This window comes from Euprymna scolopes, chromosome 13 (assembly GCF_053919585.1).
Source record: "Euprymna scolopes isolate OS-2025 chromosome 13, ASM5391958v1, whole genome shotgun sequence".
Lineage (NCBI taxonomy): Eukaryota > Metazoa > Mollusca > Cephalopoda > Sepiida > Sepiolidae > Euprymna > Euprymna scolopes.
Window position 1 is genome coordinate 97601418 of NC_136494.1, and position 24238 is coordinate 97625655.

Genomic DNA, 24238 nt, shown 5'->3' on the forward strand with positions numbered 1-24238 from the left:
CGTAATTGTTGTTGTTCCAGGTTATACAACGTAACATTTAGTCCATATGCCACGACTTTCTCTTAATGATCATTAAGAGCTCATTAATCTCCACCTTTCTGGTTTATCCAATCGAGAAATTGGCCGCAGATTGAAATGTGATGAGAAAACGGTACGAAAGACTGTGCAAAAGCATCAAAACACCGGCAGTGTTCATGATGCCCTTAAATCAGATCGTACTAGAGTTACTTCTAACAGGGAAGACAATGCTATCAAGATCCGCAGCATAAGAAACAGATTTGAAACGGCTCCCCAAATCCAACAACAGTGCAATCTTGTTAAAAAGTGCTTTCTTTCTACTGTCAAGAACAGATTAAATGAATTTAATTTGCGAGGATATGTTGCAAGATGCAATCCAATGATTTCTGTAAAGAACAGAAAGCGTCACCTGGACAGATGCAATGAAGATCATGACTCTTTATATTGGTCAAAAGTGCTTTTTAGCATGAAAGCAAGTTCAATGGGCTAGGCAGTGATGGTAGGCAATACGTCCATTAGAGGAAAGACGAAGAATTTAATCCTAGGTGCTCAGTTTCAACGCTGCAAGGTGGTGGAGGTTCAATTTTGGTGTGAGCCATTATTAGTATCAATGGTCCAGTGGCTATAGTTCGCTCGCAAGGTAGAATTAATTCGACCAAGTACATTATTTTGTTTAAGAAAAATGTAAAAACGTTTGCCATGATGTTATTAAAAAAAATAGAAATTTTTCTTTTGATAGGAAACTTCGCTCTGGTGCTGTTTCTCATATTCTGGTTAGTTTGTGCCTGACCCTTGCTGCATCCAATCTAATCTTTGTAGTCGGAATGCAACCTTATACAGTCACTGAAATCGTGGCTTGTAAGGTAAGTCAAGAATGTTTCTATACTATCATATTTATAATCTCCAATTGTATAACAGCCAGATATGTGCTAAGATAGAGTACTGCCAGTCAATGAGACTTCGTCAGGCGACCCTGAATCATTCGACGCCATAAAAAAAAGAAAAGACTGAGCTCTTAAAAAAAAAACTTTAAAAGTTGTTAGCTTTCTAAAAAAAAAAAAGAAAAATGGAGAAATCGCATTTCAACCTGTTTGGAAAATTATTTCAAAATGACTACGGCTGGATTTATAGACAATATAAATTTGAAATGATTAAAGTGGATCGTATTTTATCAGAACAGTGGATTGTGTTGGTGGGTGGGTGGGGAGTTAAACTAGTTTGTTTATAAGCTAATTTTTGCGTGTCGAAAGAAGGGGTTTGCAAATGTGTTTGTTGACACAAGTCGCATGTCAGAAATACGCACATATACACATACGCAACTACACATATAAACAGATAAAAAAGGAGGATAAATAAAAATGCAATAGAATCAATAAATGCATTAGTTTTGAAGGTTAGTAAAAACAATTTTCTTATTCCCAGCTCATACATATACATGTATGTGGTTATATAAATATTGAAACATATACTAAAGGGGAGGAAAAGTACAGAAGTTATATATTAGTATATATACATATATATATAACATGAAAGTTAATTAGACTAGGTTAGAGGGAGGGATGGGTATAGTTATATGTACGTTTACAATATAGGTGGGAAACAGAGATATAGGCACGTGTTGACAAAAATCTTATACAGAATTCCCAGGATACACATATATAGATAACATATGAAATAGAACCGTAGGATACATATATATGACAAATATGGATGAGTCTCTGAAATAAAAATATATAGTTATTTATGGTTATATAAGTGTGCATAGAGGGGTAGATACTTACTATGAGAGGATCATGGGTGGAATGAAAGGGATGAAGAGGCATATGGGTAGCAGTAAGATAAGTGTCATTAAACCATACGAAGTATAATAATTCACAGCACTTAAGAATTGAGGGTATGCAGATGGCATATTAGGTTATACATTATCTATGTATTCAAGTAGTAGCTAAGTATTCAGATTAGATTGAGGCTAGAAAGGAGGTGTTTTTAAAGTATTTACAATTGATAGAGCTCACGTTTTTTATTTTATTTCGGAGCTTATTTCTCTCACTTAATGTTGTAATAAATAGTTTCTCATTAAGGCATAGGGAGCAAGGTGAATTTATAGACGAAAACGTGTTGGTTCTCTTAAGAATATTCCAATTTACAATTGGTGACAATCCTCGTTCAAATAATTCATTAAAGTATTTAGATAGTGATGTTCTGTCTGTATGGTTTGGATTTTCAAAGGAGCATTTGTGTCCTGTATATCTTTTCTTGAATGTGTTACTTGCCACACCAATATAATATTTTTTGTTATCAGTTTTTTTTTTTATTATTAAAAATGGTAGCTTTGTTAACAACTGAGGTTATTAGGCTACTTTCCTTAAGGGAAGCAGTCAGACTTTCTTCTACAATTGCATGATTTAGTTACTTTGGGAGTATTTCTATAAATGCGATTTAATATTTTGTTATTATGTTTTTTGATTATTTTTTCTAAATTATCACTATACCTATTGCTTAATTTGATAGTATTTTCATTAAAGATTTTGTGCAGAGTGCTTTCGGAAGGGAAATGCTTTTGATAAGGTTTAAAAATTTATTTATTGCTTAGGTTAGTTTTGAGCATCATATTAAAAGGTGGCGTAAACCAGATTATTTTCCTTTTTTCTGTTTATTTTAGGTGTAATTTTGGAGGGTATTGGTTCAATATATTCTAGTTGCATATTTTTATAGCCACTGTGTTTAAGGGCTTTATTGTAGAAATTTTTGTGGGAGTCAAAGATGCTTTGGTTGGAGGAGTTGTTACTAATCTCTTTGCTAATTGACTTAGGTATGTGTTTGATAATAGATTTAGGGTGATTAGATAGTGTGTTAACATAGATGGGATTAGCGTTATCCTTCTTATATGTTTCATAACACCCCTTCTTTAAATCTAAGGTTACATCCAAAAAAAATAACTATTTAATATTAGAAACAACATCAACTTTTAGCTTGATTCTTCGAAGTTGATTGAGGTTATTCTCTCGCATTTAGGGCCGTTAGATATATATATATATATATATATATATATATATATATATATATATATATATATATATATATATAAATGTATATATGTAAAAATATTTTTAACCTTTATATATCTAATTTTAAATAAATACTAATTATAGTGGGGGTGATAAGTAGTTAAATGGATTAATCCGTAATCTTATAAATACAAGACTGATAAATTAAAAAATATATCCATTTTAAATGTGGAAATGGATGAATCACACAAGTAAGAAATTCATTTTCATAGCATGAAAAGGTTAGTAACTGCAATTAAGAATAGGAAATTGGATCAAATGTTTGTAACATGTCTTCTTCCTAAGATTAAGGGTGGTGGTGTTTGATCAACACTGCTGGGGAGCCATGATGTAATATACTGTTTTGTTTTTAAATCCCCGAAACAGTGTTTTATGGTAAACAACTGATGATCCCTTGAAAAATAAATTATTGGTACTATAGTAAATTCGAGAGCGAGTTGATGCAGTGATTGCAGGTGATTAAATAACTTACTGAATAGATGGTTTTCTAACGAATGATAAAAATATTTTTTTGTATAGCTTTAAAGGTTAAAATCTTCAAAGACTATATATATATATATATATATAATAAAAACAAACAAACAAAAAAAAACTCCAGCCGTTTGAAACGCTGTTCTGTTTATTTGGATTTATCGTCTGATTCTATGTATATTTAGTTGTAAATAATGTGTGAAGTTCGTCATCATTGTCTGCCTTCGGGGCGTGAGTTTTTGTGTACAAACATTTTATTTAAAAAAAAAGAAGAGGGAAAAAAGGAAAAAAGGAGAAAAGAAGAAGGATAAGGAAAAAAGAAGAAAAAAGACCCCCCCCCCTCCCCAAAAAAATCTCCAGCCGTTTGAAACGCTATTCTATTCATTTGGATTTTTCGTCTGATTCTATGTATATTTAGTTTGTTTTGGATTTTCTTTTTCCAACTCATTGAATTGTACCCATCACCTTCGTCCTGATCATTGAGGATATATGATTTTTGGAACGCTCCTTTATGTGTATGTTACATGTATGTGCATGTGTACGTGTGTGTATTCATATGTACATGCTTATAATGTGTGCCTCTATGTGTGTATGTTTGCATGTGTATGTACATGCATATGTATGTTTGAGTGCATTCTGTGTATGCATGTATGTGTGCATGCATGTGTTTATTTTCATGTGTATGTGGGGTGGAGAGGGCTCCCGTAAGCCTTGGTGAAGGCAACCTCTCTAAGAGAAGCAAATCTCTGATTTAAAAAACCATAAAGCTGGAGACCAGTACCCGCATTAAGCTGGTCTGCAGTTGAACTTGTTGCTGGCTATCTTGCTCTTGCTTGTTGCTGGATCTCAAAATTTTTAACCGAGAGAGAGAGATTTAGCTGCCATACAAAGCTAAATCTCTGTAACATCATCTTTGCATAGATACTCCCTCAGGCATTTGTCTATAAAAATAGTCCTATAGCAATGGAAAAGTTGTGACGCGTGTAGGCTTGAAATGCTGGAAGCATGTAATAATTGATCTGCCATCATTATATGTATCCGTGTGTGTATGTACGTATATGTGTACGTATGTTTATATATGTACATGTGTATGTATATGTATATATATCTATGTGTATATGTATGTATATATGTATATATGTTTGTGTGTGTTTGTATGTATATATGTATATATATGTTTGTCTGTGTATGTATGTATATGTATGTGTATCTATGCATATGTGTATGTTTGTGTATAAATGCATAGATATGTATGCATATGTATATGTAATTAAACGTATGTTTATATGTGCATATATGTGTACATATTTGTATCTGTATATATATGTATATGTGTGTTTGTATTTGTATATGTGTGTGTATATATGCGTATGTATTTGTGTATGTATACATGTGTGTACGTATATGCATTATGCATATATTTATGTATGTTTATGGATATATGTGTGTGTATGTATGTGTATGCATGTACGTATATATATATGTATATATAGCAATGGCCGTCTTCAGTGTCATGTCGGCTTGAGTGTGTGAATTCGCCGGTAACACTAAAAAAAAAAAAAGTCATGTTAGGGCTCATGGAATTTATGTGTCTGAGGGAGTGACACTCGTCTGACAAGACGTTGCAATCATCATATATATATATGACTACTTCATTTAATCACATAAATTAATATACTAAAGTATAATTTTATGCGTAAACTTTAAGTATTTACTTCAACAGTACTCAACACGTAGGTAGAGCTAGATAGTAAGTTATAATATATATATTGCCATATACATTTTTATAACGTACTACTATATATATTAGCTCATGAGTCCGCCATCGGTAATCACCTGATTAGTATAAATGGGTGTTCTGACCAATATTCCGATGGGTGGTTTTCTGTTTTATACAGTGCTAGGTCGAATTATAATCTCAGTATCATTGAGGCGTTAGTCATTAATAACTCTCGACCTAGCCTGTGTAGACAAAAGATTTTGAAACATCAGTTGGAAATATTTACTGATTTAAAACCACCTGAACAGTGAGATTATAATTTTTTTTTTTTCTCACTGGTCTTCCAACTGAAACCAAATTCCCCTCTTTCCTCATTCGATTCTTAGCTTTTAATTTATCATTCTGACGTTTCCTCTTAGAGGGTCAGACGATAAGGACTTAAGGAAATTTTAATAATTCCACCCGCCCGTTTTTTTTTTGTTTCTTTGGTATTTAAATTAAATTATGTTTCCTCTGAAATTTCTCCTTCCATTTTGCTGTACCAAGAATTTGTGTACAGAAAGTTGTTAGATGAGACAAGTTATTGGTACCGTCGGTTTCAATCCCTATTATTAGAACCGTTTAAGATATCCATATCAAGCTCTCTTCAGCCAATACTCATCTGTATGATCAATGATGATATGTATGCATCAAAATACTATATATATATATATATATATATATATATATATATATATATATATATATATATATATATATATATAATTATTTTTTACTATAATAATTAAATACCTACAGACACTAGTGTTTCATCCTTTCGGGAATCTTCAGTGCAGGGTGTCACGATTAATACCAGTCGAACGATTTGAATCCCGCAACACGAGACATCTCTGGCTAGATTAGCGGAGACCTAATCCATTCGGCTACCATTAACCGCGTGAAATAACGTTGAATTTAAACATCTTAATTTTAAATGTTCGTTTACGCCAGTCAGACAGTGATCTAATCGTTATACGATGATCTATGCATAAGAGCTAAATTGACCAACTATGGGTAAAATATCATTACGAAAAATATATAAATGTTTATATCTTTTCTGTATTCATTTCCTATGTGTTGACGTGTAGGAATACAAAAGTCTTTGGAAAAAATGAACATGTTTCTTTCAATATATATATATATATATATATATATATATATATATATATATATATATATATATATATATATAACCATTATATATATAATGGTTATATATATATATATAACCATTATATATATATAACCATTATATGTATATATATATAACCATTATATATATATATATATATATATATATATATATATAATGGTTACCATATTGTGTTAAATTCTGTACTGTCTGCTTAGTAGGTAAACTCCTGAAAACAAAACATCTGCTAATGATTCAATTTAATGTCAGTTTCTTTTTATTACAAACGTTAGTCATCTATTGATTATTAGTAAATAAAATACTATCATTATGTATTCAGGGTAATATTCTCATATTTATCTATGGTGTTTGGTTTGGTTCTTTTGTTTTATGACATATCAATCTTTTTCAGGCTTTTAATCCCAAATCCAGTAATTTTTAAAAAAATGTTTTATGCTTCAAGTTTTTACATGTTCAAATATTTATTCATAGTGTTTAGTTTGGTTGTTTTGTAAAGAAAAGGGGTTGTTTTTTGCTTTGAGGTTTGCAGAACATGATTGAGTTTTGCAAACGGGGGAAAAATAATAACATCAAAGTTTGGTGCATTCAAGTGATGAAGCCGGTATTTTGAGACAGTCTGATCTAGTAGCCTCACAGACTGTATAGAAAGTGACTTTTACTTCCGTTTGTTTCCAGTAAGGAAACTAAGTGATTGTGAAGAGAACATTTATGGACAAGACGAAAAAAACTGGATTGTAGGTAGAGAAAGAAAATTATGATAAGCATAGAGATTGAGTATATAGTACTTTTAGATTTTCGGTCAGTATTGATCAGGCATGAACATTGTGATTGCTACAGTTAAGAACGAAAGAAGATAAAAAAAGAAAAGAAAGTGAAGAAGTAGAATTGTAAACATTCAATGCACAGCATGTTTTGGTAGTGCATACGAATGGCAGACGTTTCAGGTGATAAATGCTTGGTCAAAGGAAAAGGGGGACCCAGAAAAATGAAAATAGCTCTTGCCAGAGTCCGACCACCCAAGAGATATTTGCTTTGTTTGAACTGGGGATCATATTGGGACAGGCCTGTTTGAGAAAAGTCATGTCTAAGATTATCTGCAGATAAGTCCCTATTATGGAGACTGTCTGGATGTTACCTTCAGTAGTTATTGCGAGTAGTCAACTTCTAGGTGGTCGAATGGTGACCAGTAACAAAGACCAGAATCATTCAGGGGTGAAAAGATTTCAGGAAATGAGTAGTGAAGGTAGTCAGAACTTAACTTCTAGAGGAAAAGTTGAACTTGAACGTTCGACAGATATGATTTTTCTTAGGGTTGCCATGCAGTTGGATCGGTGTACCTCCCTGGACAGGTTGAGTTCTTGGGAATCTTGGTTGAAAGACTGCCAATGTGACTTATGTATTTCGGTTTGATCAGGTAACTCTTTTATTTTGCAAACCTGCTGTTTGATTTAGGAAAAAGATAAACACCTCTTATATTTTTTAAAGTAAAATTTCGGATATTGTTTGTAGGAAGAGTTCCTTTGTTGCAGTGCTGACTGAATCGGTCAATAATTTTGGACCGACACAATGAGGGGTACGATCATGGCCTGTGCAATTAATGCGCAAGTGAATGTTCATAGAATGCAGTAAAACAGAAGTCTAGAATTTTGCCAGGATTGAAAAAACAGAAAAAGATTTTTGCCTTTTTTTTCTGTTGAAAGAATTGTTGCATATGAACCACAATTCCACAAACCAAAAACCCTCCAAAATCTAAATGTTCTTAAGCTGCTTACATAATGCACAACAGAAAGGATATTCTAGTAAAATATTGATTAATCTGCTTTGTGTTTCAGAATTTTTTAGATTAACATTGATAATTTCTATTGTTGGGATTGTTGTTCTTATCTAGAATGCTATATTAACAAACTTCCAACTGATGTGACCTCTGACCTTCTTCAAATGCATTTTTTTCAAACCTGGGAAGCTTCTTGTTGAACTTGGGAACAATATTTTTTAACTTAACCTTTTATTTAACCAATGGGGGGAGGGAGATTGTTTACACTCCTTCCTTCCATGATTGGATAACATAACACTTTCATCTGGTTATGGCTGACAGAATGAGATTAATCTACCCTATGGATTAAATGAAGGATTCAGTTTGAACTTTCGTACAGTTTCTCATGTTAGGCATAAACATTTCCAATTTTGACTATTAGGTTCCCAAGTTTGAAAAATATATCCGAAGAAGGTCGGAGATTACATCAGCAAAAACATTATGACCATAGCAAGATAACAAAAACATTATGACTATAACAATATAACAAAAAACATTATGACCATAGCAAGATAACAAAAACATTATGACTATAACAACGAAGATTTGAATAGTAGTCTGAATAATACAAATAATAAAAATTACATTATCTTAATTATAAATTCTCCTTATTTTTAAATATTTTTTCTAAATATTTCTTTACTTGATTAAATTTCAACCAGAACACAACTGTTTTTGTTATTGAATTTATTAAATGAAGACTGATAATTTGGAATATTTTTATTATTCAAATTACTGTTTTCATCTTGAGTGCTATTTTCTTAATGTTTCAGCCGATGTAACATCCGACCTTCTTCAGGTGTATCTTGTTGAATTTTCTGATGAATTCATGAACTAGTACAGAATTTATAATGGAACCCTTTATTTAATCCCTGGGATAGTATTATCTCTTTCTGCCAACCATCTCCACAAGGGCCTGTGACATAATGGATAAAGTACTAAGTAAATTCAGTTCTAAGTGGCACTCTTCTGGCGGTTGAAATTTCAATCTTCAGTGAGGGTGATACGAATTGAAAATTACTTAATTTTTCTACCGGTCATGGCTGGAAAAAAACCCCCCCCCCCGTTCAAGTCACGTCATTCATCGATGAAAAGAGAAAGTATGTTATCTCAGCGGATTAAATTTAGGGTTCGACATTTTGTACAGATTTCCGAGTTTAACAGAAAGATTTCTGAGTTCGACAAGATACACCTAAAGAAGGTCGAAGGTTACATTGGCCAAAATGTTGCAAGATTAGCATCCAAAATGTGAACATTAGTTTGAATTATTCCAAATAATACACAATTGTTTTTATTCAGATTGTGGCTGTTCTACTTCATTACACACTCTTGGCATCCATGATGTGGATGGCCATTGAAGCTGTTCATATATACTTGGCGATGGTGGTCGTTTTCCGAACGTACCTGTCTCACTTCATCATTCGATGTTCGCTGTTTGCATGGGGTAAGTAAGACTGAAACCTTCACGTTTCACAATTTATACTGATGAAATTAATATCAACGCACCTGGGCCCCTCCTCACAAGAATATGTCTGCTGTAAGCCATAAATATGAACGGGCATATTAGTTTACAAGAGACATCCAAAGATACGTCGAAAGCCTAAAGCTTAAGCATATTACCAGCTACGACTATGAATAACTGTTCATTAAAGTAATTTACAAAATTGTATTACTCGATTAAATAACCAAGATCACTCAACTATTTCAAACACAAATGTATCCGTTTCCGAGACATATATGCAACACAATTATTTTTTGCAAACTGGGAAAGCTTCAAGTCAAACATGTGAATCTTTATGTCGAACTCGGGAATCTGTATAGTATTTCAAACGAAACTCTTTATTTAATTCATGGGGATCGTATTGTTATGTTTCCATCCATTAGCGACCAATAAAGCCAAACCGAATAAGTCTTTTCATATATACATACGTACGTCTATAACTGTGTCGTCCTTTTATTTTCTGCATCGTCATTTCTTTTCATGATCGCCGTTTCATGAGAGTTTACTTTGTCAAATAGTTGTCGATTGTCTCACCTTTTAAACTTAGACAAATAAACTTCTCATCCAAGAAAGACACAAGGAAGATGTTTGTTGAGTTTCTTCAATGTTTTATTAGAGAGAGTGGACTTAGGAGAGAGAGAGAGAGACTAATGATTAATGCTTCTGAAACTTACTTTCTATCTAACAAAACAAGTGATGCACAGACGGACAGACATCGATAACCTTCAGGTTAGATTATTTCTACATTATTAACATGTCTTGTTTACATGCTTCCAACGGAAAGACTAAACTCAAAACTAATGTTTCTCTCTCGCTCGAAAACGTGACTCATTTGTCATATTCTCATATCGTTCGACTATGTTTTGTCTACAGTTTGAACTGTTGCCTCCCCCACTTCAATTCAAGTCATTTATCTTTGGGTAAAATTCTGTTTGCAGCTAGATTATCTTGACATGTACTAAAGGTGACTCACATCAAATTTATAACTAGCTAACTTAATCGCCAATTAATGGCGTACGGTCCCTATTATGTAACAGTATTTATTTTTAAATTGAATCGTGGTATTATTGAATTAGTTTCGAATTATTTTGGAGATGAGTAAATTGTATATTTTTTTATTTAATTATTTCTCCTATTATCCTCATCTTTTTATTTGTTGTTTTCGTGACGTTTCAGCCAATTATTCCTCTCTACATGATTGCTTAAATGACTGTTCATAAATATATAAACAATACATGACTAATCTGTAACATTTGACATGGGGAAAATATCATCGTAGATGAACAAAACGTATAAAGAAGTCCAAAGAGAACACCAATCGACACAGTAAAAAAAATAAATAAATAGCAATATTGAATAAAATAGGCTGAATAAAAATAATAAAATTATTAAGTGAAACATTCACAAGAATTAAGGCGGACATATCTATATTATATTTCTCTTGGTCCGTCTGTTTGTTTATTTGTCTGCCCATTCCACTTTTTCTCGGAAACTATTAAGACGATCTGGCTGAAATTTTGTATGTGCCTTTGTGATGATAAAGTGCAGAGAACTAAGTATTATGGTATCCGTTCGATGCACAGTAAAGGATAATAGAGGTCAATAGAGATCAGTATATAATGCAAAGGTGATCACAGATTTAATCATATTCAACCATCAATTTGCCAATTAGTCAACGGGCTATAACTTTTGTTCGTTTTTAACAGGCTAAAAAGTATAGTTTTTAGTATTTCACCTTGATCTGTAAGGAAGATTTGAAAATTAACAATTAGATTTTTTTCTAATATATATATATATATATATATATATATATATATATATATATATATATATATATATATATATATACACAGTGATGATCATATTTATTGGCACGGTAAAATAAAAGTTAAATTTTGTCTAATAAATTCTAAAAAAAGGGATTAAATTAAAGAAAATAACAAAGTATATTATGTATTTTTAACTGGCCTTTCCGATGCAGCAATCGGATTTTAGAAAAAATAAATAACAAAGGAACAACAAACATAATTGCAAAAAACTCTTGTTCAAAATTATTGGCACGGCTTTGTTTTTCTTTTAGTATCAGTATAATATCAATCAATTTCCGGTTTACGTGCTTTCTGAACTTTTTTATAGCCATATTATGCTTGTTTAACGCTAATTCAGTGAATAATTTTTTTCAGATAATTTTTAGATAGCGATTTATTTAAACTATTATAAGTGACTAAATTATAATTTTCAATCGCCATGGTTAAAACTAAGGAACACAGCGAAGACGTCAGGAAGCTTGTTGTAGCAAGCCATACCAATGGGGAGGGCTATGATAAGATTTCAAAGAAGCTAAACCTTCCCAAATCCACTGTTAGAGCCATAATAAACAAGTTCAAATCGCCAGGCCACGTTATGAGTTTAGAGGGTAGAGGGAGAAAAAGGATTCTTTCCCCAAGAGATGAACGGAAAATTGTTCGACAAGTAAAACAAAACCCAAGGATCTCTGTTGGGGAGATTGTTGATGAACAGAGCACCTCTGGAGTGAATGTATCTCGACATACAGTTGGTAGAGTTTTGAAGAGAGCTGGTTTAAAAGCATGTCGTCCGAGAAAGACTCCCTTATTGAAGCCTATGCACCTGAAAGCAAGGCTAGCCTTTGCAAAACGTCATATTGATAAAGATGTTGCATTCTGGAAACGTGTTCTATGGACTGACGAAACGAAAATAGAGTTATTTGGCCATAATAAAGTGTCTTATATTTACAGAAAATCTGACGAAGCTTTCCTGCTTAAGAACACCATACCCACAGTGAAGCACGGTGGAGGCAGTTTGATGTTTTGGGGATCCTTTGCTGCCTCTGGACCAGGGCGACTTGTTAAGGTCACAGGTAGCATAAAAAAGGAAGATTATGTTAAAATATTGGATGAAAACCTGAAAGACTCTGCTAAAGAGCTCTCACTTGGTCGTCGTTGGTGGTTCATGCAAGATAATGACCCAAAGCATTCGGCTAAACTGACTAAGAAATGGCTTGAGGACAATCATATTAATGTTTTGGAGTGGCCATCACAAAGCCCAGACCTTAATCCAATTGAAAATTTATGGAGAACATTAAAATTGAGGGTAATGCAAAGGAAGCCTAAGAATCTTATTCAATTGGAGGATTATTGTCAGGAAGAGTGGGCTAAAATTACTACTGAAGAGTGCAACAACTTGGTTGTAAACTATGAAAAGCGACTGAGGAAGGTAATCAAGGCCAAAGGCTATACAATTGATTATTAAATAAATCGTGCCAATAATTTTGAACAAGGGTTTTTTGCAATTATGTTTGTTGTTCCTTTCTTATTTATTTTTTCTAAAATCCGATTGCTGCATCGGAAAGGCCAGTTAAAAATACATAATATACTTTGTTATTTTCTTTAATTTAATCCCTTTTTTAGAATTTATTAGACAAAATTTAACTTTTATTTTACCGTGCCAATAAATATGATCATCACTGTATATATATATATATATATATATATATATATATATATATATATATATATATATATATATATATATATTGGGATAGTTTCTATATCAGATTATGAACAGCAGTAGCGTAGAAAATTACAAGATGGAATTAGATGTATTCAGAAATAATGGAAAAATGGAATTCTAAGACATTTTTTTTTAGAATTATCGTATAAAATATTAAACAGAATTCGATCGGTATATTGATATTGTATTTATCAATTAAATATATATGCAAACAACTTTCTAGGGTGAAGTTAAGAGATAGTTAAAAACTGACGATTGTCCTAGTCGATAGCATCCTCCTCGATCCCTCACCATTGGAATTCCCGACCTGATCGCTGTTTTCCTCACCGTACTAAGATCTAGAAAATTAAATGTAATGTTAATAAACATCTTGATACCTAGGGGCAATACTCTATGTTTAGAGGAACCAAAGTTTAAAAGTAATAATAGCAGAGGAAGGATGATGCAAAATAAAAATAACAAGTTAAAAAAAACGCCGATAAATACACTAACAAATAAATAACCAAATAACCAAACAAATAAACAAGCAAATTAATAAACAAACAAATAAACCAATGAACAAACAAACAAATATACAAATTGACAAATAGAAAATGGACAAGCAAATGCATAAAAATGAAAGCATAAATAAATGAACAAACCGAATAAACAAATACAAAAATAAACATACAAGCAAATAAATAAATAAACAAAAAATAACTAAATTAACAAATAAACAAGTACATAAACAAAAAAATAATAAAAACAAAACAAATAAATACATGAACAAGCAAAAAAAAAAACAAATGAACAAACTAAATAACATATTAACAAATGAAAAAATAAACACATATGTAAACAGTCGAACAAACAAATAAATACAAATAAATAAATGAAGAAATAAATAAATACACAAATAAACAAACGGAAAAAGAAATAAACAAATGAAATGATAACTTTTTACCCAAAAATTTCAGACAAACATTTATTCCTGTAAAAGTTTATTTTTATTTTCATTTTTAAGGTCTTCCACTTGGTATTGTTGCTTTGACCCTCGGAATCAACAAGACAGAAAACTATATACTCAAAGGGAAAATGTGAGTCTGTTGCTTTTCGGTATTTTTGCTGAGTTGAAATTATAACCTTTTACTTGCTCCTAGTGAGCAATTATAACCTTTTACTTTCTCCTAGTGAGCAATTATAACCTTTTACTTGCTCCTAGTGAGCAATTATAATCTTTTACTTGCTCCTAGTGAGCAATTATAACCTTCTACTTTCTCCTAGTGAGCAATTATAATCTTTTACTTGCTCCTAGTGAGCAATCATAATCTTTTACTTGCTCCTAATGAGCAATTATAACCTTTTACTTGCTCCTAGTAAGCAATTATAACCTTTTACTTTCTCCTAGTGAGCAATTATAACCTTTTACTTGCTCCTAGTGAGCCATTATAACCTTTTACTTGCTCCTAGTGAGCAATTATAACCTTTTACTTGCTCCTAGTGAGCAATTATAACCTTTTACTTGCTCCTAGTGAGCAATTATAATCTTCAAAATTGCACCTATTTCATATTCTCTTATATGCTTTCACTAAACCAAATATTAAAAGTTTATTTGTTTAATTACTTATTTTAGTCAAATTTACCCGAATTTAAATCTGCAAAAAAGTAAATGCTATCGCATAGGATACACACGATTTGAAATTTTGTTGCTTTTGCTTTTACTTTTGTTGTATTTCTGCTTTACATTAATTTTATGAGACTTATTTTTGTAATAGACAATCATAAGCAGCAAATAATTCAATAGTTCAAGGGATATGGAATTTCTTAAATTAATCTACTGTCTCGGACAATGTCGGGACACGGGCTTGCTAGTATAAATTAAAACACGAAAAAAAAAACAACATAATCCTTATTATTTATAAATGTCACAGACCATATTTTGTTATTGTAAGAATTCTAAAAAAAAAATTCATACCACTATTGTATTTGTCGCTTCACAGAGGAGAGGAGAGCACCTAAAATATATATATATATATAAATATATCACAAGTGATAGCACGGTTCTGAACAAATTCATCTGCGCAATCTCAAACAATATTGCCGAAAATACACACCATGCCAACAAGCAATATCGTTGAATCGACACACACGTTCCCGAGCAACAGTGACGATTGACACGATACGTCCGACTCATACGCTTGTGCACTTCTGTACATGCTCGGCACAGTATTCCTCATAGTCTTCCTGCAGGTTCATTGTGACGAGTGACATGTCCTCCAAATGCTAGTTGTCTTCTCTTTGTAGTCGTTGACACACAAGGCAAGAATCCATACAATGACTTGTTCATGTGACATCTTTTCTATATGTTATAAGCTACTTTGGTGTATATACTATCTAGCCACTTTCTATGCACCACGTTTAGTGTCCACTATTTCAAGCCATACAGAAGGATTACCTCTATGTATGACTTGAAGTCTTATTTTGTTTTTCTTTCTGATTGCAATGCACTTTGTGACTGAGCAATCCTTACACTCACATCGTGCTCAGTGTCAGAGTATTCGCCCAAGTATTTTGTTTTCCCCTGGCCCCAAATCCGCCAGAGTCTCGGGCATTATTGAGATGGCTTGTTCTCTGTTGGCTGTGCAGTTCTAGGAGGTCCACGTTCCCAGGCTTTGACTTCTCACCTTTTGAAAAGGGCTTATTGCTAATCGCCTGAAGTGCCCCTATCGAAAAATGCGGGCGGTGCTGCCAAGGCATGTTTTGTAGGCCAGAGTGGTCTTCCTCTTGAACGTTGACCCTTCAAATCCCACTTTCCCAAACTTGTGTCACGTCTTCGTATTGTTTGAGAGAGCTAAACAAACCCAGATACTTGGTCACCAAGGTTAATCTACTAGTAGACATTAAAGCCTTAAATGTTGGTCTCATCTCATATTTTCGTTTCTTTTCTGTTTTCTCTTCAAGATGCTGGCTATCGCAATCTGCTTTCTACACATCATTCTTGTTCCCGATTTCCGCAATCCTCCTTTTCAACGTGTCCATATTCTGCATCATCGTCTGGCGCCTTCTTGCCATGCAGAAGATTAAAAAATACGAACACAACCGGAAAAAGATCCGCCTTATTGGAATCGTGGGTGTTTTCTTCTTGCTGGGTCTAACTTGGACCATGGCTTTTCTAGCGGTTGGAGAAGCTGGTCTCATATTCACGTATCTGTTCACGATTTTCAATTCCCTCCAAGGCCTTTTCATATTCATCTTTTATTGCTTGTATAAAAAAGAATCCAGAGATAATTTAATACAGTTATTCCAGTGCTGGCCGAAATCAGAGAAATTAGAAAGGTTTGATAAAAGTAAGCAATTTTTTTTTTTCTTTTAGATTTTTTTAAATGAGGATCGATATTTTTTTAAATTATGATCGATAATTATTTTTAATGAGGATTGATATTTTTTAAATGAGAATCGATATTTTTTTAAATGATGATCGATAATTATTTTTAATGAGGATTGGTATTTTTTAAATGAGAATCGATATTTTTAAAAATAATGATTGATATTTTTTTAATGAGGATTGATAATTTTTTAAATGATGATCAATAATTTTTTAGTGAGGATTGATAATTTTTTAAATGATGATCGATAATTTTTTAATGAGGATTGATATTTTTTCAAATGATGATCAATAATTTTTTAATGAGGATTGATAATTTTTTAAATGATGATCGATAATTTTTTAATGAGGATTGATATTTTTTAAATGAGAATCGATATTTTTTTAAATGATGATCGATAATTATTTTTAATGAGGATTGATATTTTTTAAATGAGAATCGATATTTTTAAAAATGATGATTGATATTTTTTTCATGAGGATTGATAATTTTTTAAATGATGATCAATAATTTTTTAGTGAGGATTGATAATTTTTTAAATGATGATCGATAATTTTTTAATGAGGATTGATATTTTTCAAATGATGATCAATAATTTTTTAATGAGGATTGATAATTTTTTAAATGATGATCGATAATTTTTTAATGAGGATTGATAATTTTTTAAATGATGATCGATAATTTTTTAATGAGGATCGATATTTTTTCAAATGATGATTTATAATTTTTTAATGAGGATTGATAATTTTTTAAATGATAATCGATAATTTTTTAATGAGGATTGATATTTTTTCAAATGATGATCAATAATTTTTTAATGAGGATTGATAATTTTTTAAATGATAATCGATAATTTTTTAATGAGGATTGATATTTTTTCAAATGATGACCAATATTTTTTTAATGAGGATTGATAATTTTTTAAATGATGATCCATATTTTTTCAAATGATGATCGATAATTTTTTAATGAGGATTGATAATTTTTTAAATGATGCTCAATAAATTTTTTAAATAATGTTCGATAATTTTTTTTAAATGATTATCGATAATTTATTTTAAAATCAGGGCAATAATTTGTTTAATGGGGATAAATAATTTGTATTATTTAGATTATTCAGATAACTATTCTTCATTGCTATTTTCACATCGTTTTCAATGATATGACCTTCGACCTTTAAAGTGCATCATTTTATATACAAGGATTGTTCCAAAAGTAAAGCCTCCTATTTTTAAACTAAAAAACTCAAACGTAAAAGGAAGCGGTATCATTAAAACGAGCATCTTTTGTGTTCCAGAATATATTTTTTTACATAGTCACCACCAGTCTCACAAGAGCCATGGTAGCCAACAAACCGGAAATCCAAGACTCGAGTTTTGCCCTCAGTTGGGCTCATAATGCTGCAATCCATGCTGCATCTGAACTCGGGATTTGAAACCCGAGGCTTTTGCATGTAAGGCGAGTCCTCTGCCACATGAGCAAACGTGCCACACACAAGAAAATCTATTAACTAACACACACACACACACACACACACACACACACACACACACACACACACACACACACATACATATATATATATATATATATATATATATATATATATATACACACATATATATATATATATATATATATATATATATATATATATATATATATATATATATATATATATATATATATATATTAATCTGCATAAGGAAGCATAAAAGTGTTGCAAACTGTTATATTCAGGAAATTAATTTTATCTGTTCTGGGACAGGTATTTTTCTACTGGATTGTTACAAAAATAATGGTCGATTCCAAAACATTCATTTATTCATGAGAAATTAACAGTAGAAATGATGTCCATTGAAAACCTCTAAAGCTTTTGATAAGGAACCTAATTATTGAGCTTTTTCACCTTTCCAATACTCTGTAAATGAATGAAACTGCTGCAATGTTGACAGCAAGTGTTTGAGACATTTCTTTGACACTTTAATGTGGAGTTTGCTTAACAAATACTTTTTTGAAACCGATTACTTGTGGATCTATCTCCTCGTGTTCTTTTGATATCGGCTGAAGTTTTGGAGGCATTGTGTCCAAGTTTGAACTCATACAACATAAGAATACAAAGACCATATTTTGGCATGTTCAGAATTGGAGGTCTTGAATGCTTCCAGATTTGACATAAAGATTCACAAATTCAAAAAAAAAAGAAGAAGAAAATGCATCCGAATAAGGTTAGAGATAACATCGGCCGAAACGTTGAAGTTTCAAATCGGTAGATTGTGTCTGTATTATGTCCGCAGAAAATCATTTTTTAAAAAACACCAAGATGAGAATAGTGATTCGAATAAATGCTACGACTTCATTTTTTATTCTATCTTCTATTTATATCAATCAATAATCTAACGCCTTTCTTTGATTTGTACGATTAAACACCAATTCCTTATTATCTCAACGAACATTATTCACACTCGATCGAATTAAACACCTTCTTTTCTTGTATCAATAGCGATCAATGAGCAACTATGTATTGACTACGTTTTATCCAGCATAACACTTTTCATCTACATTAATCAATACACAACTATTTATCTTACACTAGCAAACTTACTGAGCATTTCCCTTTGTATGAAATGTATTGAATATAAATTCATTTTTACATATAAAAAACAATATATGAGTATTCAATTATTTCTGAGAACAAATGCATAGCAACAAATAACGAATAGTACAGTGGAATACAGTTAAATGATCGGCAGAAATATATAGATCTTCAGATACCCTGTCTATATATGCTTTAGCTACAGTTTTATTGGGCTAATCTTCTACAGCTTAATAAGGTGATAGCTGAAACATGTATGCACATATAAAGCTAAAAAATGTTTGTATAAATGGAAATTTTACACTGAGTTAATATGCTGCTATACTTGTTTTTGAGAACTGTCGTATAAACACAGAATTAACAAGATTATTTTATCAATCCCTATGAACAAATTGCATTAGAAATAATACATATATATATATATATATATATATATATATATATATATATATATATATATATATATATATATATATATATATATACTCCTGATCAAAAATTAAAGACCATTCGAAAATATTTAAAAAGAAATATTTTGGGGGATAGATTTTAAACTCCTCCCACCTAAGGTTACCAATACTACAACCTAAAAGGTTATGGAAAAAAAAGCTACATTGCAAACATTTAATTCAGAAATTTACAGTTTTATAAATGAGGCATTTTACACTTGATCAAAATTATAAGACAGGGGTATAAATTGTTTTTTAGTTCACTTACAGATTAGCAGTCACTGCGTAAAGATGCCATCATACCTAAAGCAAGCAAACTTACTGAACTTGAGCGTGCTTGAATTTTAGGTTTCCATAAGCAAGGTTTGTCACAGCAGGTTGGTTGGTTGTTTTTGTTTTACGGCATATCAACCCTTTTCAGGTTATTTAATGCCGAATCCAATGATTTTGAAGAACAATTTTTTAATAGAGTATATTTGTTTGTTTTTTTTTAAAGTCGGTTTCTATTTAACCCATAGCATCGTTGTGTGGGGATGAATGGTTATTCCAACAGCATAATGCTGCAATCCATGCTGCATGATGGACTTTGACTTTTCTGCAAGAAAATGTGATCCATCTCTTGTAATATCCTGCATGCTCACTGGACTTGAACCCAATTGAAAATGTTTGGGAATGAATGATAAGAGATGTTTATTGAAATGGCAAACAATATTCAACAAAAAATTAACTTCGTAGAGCCATCTTCAGAAGCTGGTGCAACATCCCCTACACTTAATTGAAACGCTTATTTCTAGCATGCACAAAAGAATTTTTGAAATCATCAAAACCAGTAGAGGCAGAACTCATTAAATTTGGTTGTTGAAATTTTCATACACTTTTCGCCCAATTTCGTAAAATGTATACATCTCGTCTTATGAGTTTGATCAACTGTATAAAATGTCTCATTTTATTAAAAGTAAATTTCTGAATTAAATGTTTGAAATGTAGCTTTTTTTTCCCATATACTTTTAGGTTGTAGCATTGTTAACCTTAGTTTAAAATCTATTCTTAAAAAATGGTTTCCTTTTAAAGATATTCAAATAGTCTTAAATTTTGGATCAGGAGCGTATATACGAGAGTCATTCGAAGGATAAAGCATCCCGTCTTCGTAGCTCTTCAACTTCTTAAGTTAAAAACTTAAAAAGTTAAAGAGCTACGAAGACAGGAGTGGTACAATTAAAAGGCGAACTTCTGTGCACCAGAATTTATTTTTCTACATAGTCACCATCATTCTTAATGCACTTTTGCCAGCAATGAATGATGGCAGTACATGGCCGTCCAGAGTGCACTTTTAGCTTTATAAAACGGAAGAACATATCGACAGTACGTGCATATGCAGTTTGCAAACCGCGTCGAAAGTAAGGCTTTTATCTGATTTCCTTTTTCAAACAAAACGACATTTCTACATGAAATAATTGACAATTTCTTTCCAAATTTTCGGTATATTTTGTCGGAGAGACTGCTATTTCTAACGATACCGCATTTGTGCCTGAACGATGCGGATAACAAAAGTTTTTAGCAAACATACGACCCCCACCCACACACACACACACACACACATGCGTTTGCCCTTTATATAACAGACTACCAGGTGGCGCCCGGCATTGCCTGGTCGTAAAAAAAAATGTGACAATGGGGAGGGGTGGCGTTGCCATGTTGTAAAACAAAAATTGGGACAGCGGAGGGAGGAAAAATTGTAACAACGGGGATGGGTGGGGGTCGGCGTTGCCCGATGGTAAAAAAAAGGGGAAAAAACGAGATTTAAGTAACATTAGCCAGAAGCGAAATCGAAAGCAAAATTTGTGAGCAAAAAAAAATAAGAAAAAAATTGAGGTGTGCTGGGCATAACTTAAGTTAGTAAGCGAATACGTTAGCGATGGGCCCATGAGGACACAGGCGTTATATATATATATATATATATATATATATATATATATATATATATATATATATATATATATATATATACAAAAGTTTAACTCATGCTCAGGTAACCTAAATCTAAAATTTCAAGTGTTTAGACCAAAAAATGAAGGGAGAAGTATCGTAGAGTCGGCAAAGGTAAACTCTTTCAACTTTGACCTCTTGGCAGGCAAAATTTCGCCCAAAAACTGATTAAAAAAGCATGCTCATATCTGAATATCCTTTATGTAAAATTTAAAATGTTTAGAAACAAAATTGGCTTAATAGTTTGCTAGAGACCGCAAAGTTTTTTTATCGGTTTTTGGTCGAAAATTTGGCTGCAATTTTCGGCCAAAAACCGACTAAAAAGCTTGCCATATTTCTGAATACACTTTATGTTAAATTTCAAATGTTTAGACTAAAAATTGACGGAGTAATTTGGTCGACACCGCAGAGGCCAATTTTTTTTAACTTTGACTCCAATTTGGACACCTTTACATTCATTGTTTTGGGTTTGAATAAAATTAAAAAGATGGATCCATGTCCAGGCAACCTACATCTAAAATTTCAAGTGTTTATACCCAAAATTGGTGGGGGAGTTTGGTAGAGTTTTCAAAGGTAAAATCGTTAAACATTGACCCTTTGACAAGCAAATTTCTATCCGAAAACCGATTAAAAAGATTTTCCCATATCTCAATACACCTTATGTCAAATTTTCAGTCGACAGTGAAAATTGACAGAGTAAGACTTTGTCAGTTTTCAGTCCACAGACTGAAAATTGACAGAGTAGTTATTCTACCAATCATTTTTTCCAAAATAAAAATAAACTTAGGCACATTTTATAAATCTGTTTCGTTTATAAATCAATATATATATATATATATATATATATATATATATATATATATATATATATATACGTTAAAATAGACTACATGAATTAATTCATGTTTCTATGTGCAAGCGCATAGATGAAATATAAATTCATCGGTTACTGTGTCTGAATATTTATATGAAGTTTATCTGTAAAGCTCTACCTTGTATTGAGCATTTTTGAGAGAATATTAGATTTAAATTTGTTTTATCATTTTATGTATCCACATAAAAAGAGATATAATATTTTATATATCAATTTACAATATTTACTTCAACAGTGCTCAATGCATCTGTAGAGCTAGGTAGTAAATTATGAAGACATGTATGGTAATTAAGTTAAGCAGAAGCCTCTGTACAGCTCAACTGCCATATATATTTCGAAACTTTATATATATATATATATATATATATATATATATATATATATATATATATATATATATATATATACGAGAATTTAAGGGGATAAACGTTAAAGTTACATTAGAACTTTTTTACGTTATCATGTCAATAACGTTGAGGGTTATGTAACGTTAACATTTACCTATCCTATCGTATAAATTGCTCCTCTTAATCGGGTGGAGCCTCATATATCCAGACATGTTGGCTCTTTCTCTCCAAAAAAAGAATCCATTTTTTCAAGTGAACTTTATCTATCTATCTGTCTGTCTGTCTGTCTGTCTGTCTGTCTGTCTCTCTCTCTCTCTCTCTCTCTCTCTCTCTCTTATATATATATATATATATATATATATATATATATATATATATATATATATATATGAAATAAAATGGAGGTGGAAGGACCTGGATACTCAACGTTTCGCCCGATTTATGCGGGCTTCTTCAAGAGGGATGGTCATATACTCAACGTTTCGCCCGATTTATGCGGGCTTCTTCAAGAGGGATGGTCATTCACATGACCATCCCTCTTGAAGAAGCCCGCATAAATCGGGCGAAACGTTGAGTATCCAGGTCCTTCCACCTCCATTTTATTTCATATCGTCGGATTTAATCCAGCTCAACAATCATATATATATATATTATATATTGGTTGTAAATCTCTCATAATATAGGACATCATTTTCTGACCTTACTTGTATCGACTCTAAAAGCATTGAACGTGAACATAATCTCATATCTTTATCCTATTATCATCATTGTCTGGTGAATATAGAAATTCTTTCCTTTTTTTTTTCTCCTTCATAAGATTTTTTTTTTTTTGCGTCATTTTTTTTTCTTTCTTTTTATTTCCAGAATTTTCTGCAAAAGTAAAACTTTCCAAAAAGAGCAAAGATGTCCGCTCAAGAAAACCATGTAAGTTGGGAGATCAGTTACAAAAAAAAAAACAAAAAAAAAACTGTATTTTCGAGTCTTGATTAGAGAACTTCACAGAAAGTATTACGGTTAGAATAATTCATATAGCATGTAAAACATCTGTAATTATATGCAAAATATCTATTATTATAGGAAATTAATATTTTATATAAAACATTGTTTTTTGCATTTTTAATAGTATGCTTTTTTGATTATCAATTTTTTATGAATTCAAATCGCATTGTAGTTGTCACCACGACCACCACCATCATCATCAGCATCAGCATCCCAAAAGGAATCAACACATTTTTTTTTTCCTATTTACATTAATGACAAAATATATGCTAAAATATTCTTTATTTCTGAGATTTTTGTTGATAATC

General features: G+C 31.6%; 1 protein-coding gene across 2 annotated transcripts in view; it reads left to right on the forward strand.

Annotated features, from left to right (window-relative positions):
* The window catches only part of LOC145292099 (adhesion G-protein coupled receptor G6-like), a 231992-nt gene that overhangs the window by 195764 nt on the left and 11990 nt on the right, over nucleotides 1-24238 (forward strand). For both annotated transcript variants that reach the window (XM_080138183.1, XM_080138184.1), the window contains exons 21-25: nucleotides 758-881; nucleotides 9582-9726; nucleotides 14318-14390; nucleotides 16255-16640; nucleotides 23796-23855. In XM_080138183.1, coding sequence (XP_079994309.1) covers nucleotides 758-881; nucleotides 9582-9726; nucleotides 14318-14390; nucleotides 16255-16640; nucleotides 23796-23855 — 788 coding nt within the window. The remainder of the gene's footprint in view (nucleotides 1-757; nucleotides 882-9581; nucleotides 9727-14317; nucleotides 14391-16254; nucleotides 16641-23795; nucleotides 23856-24238) is intronic.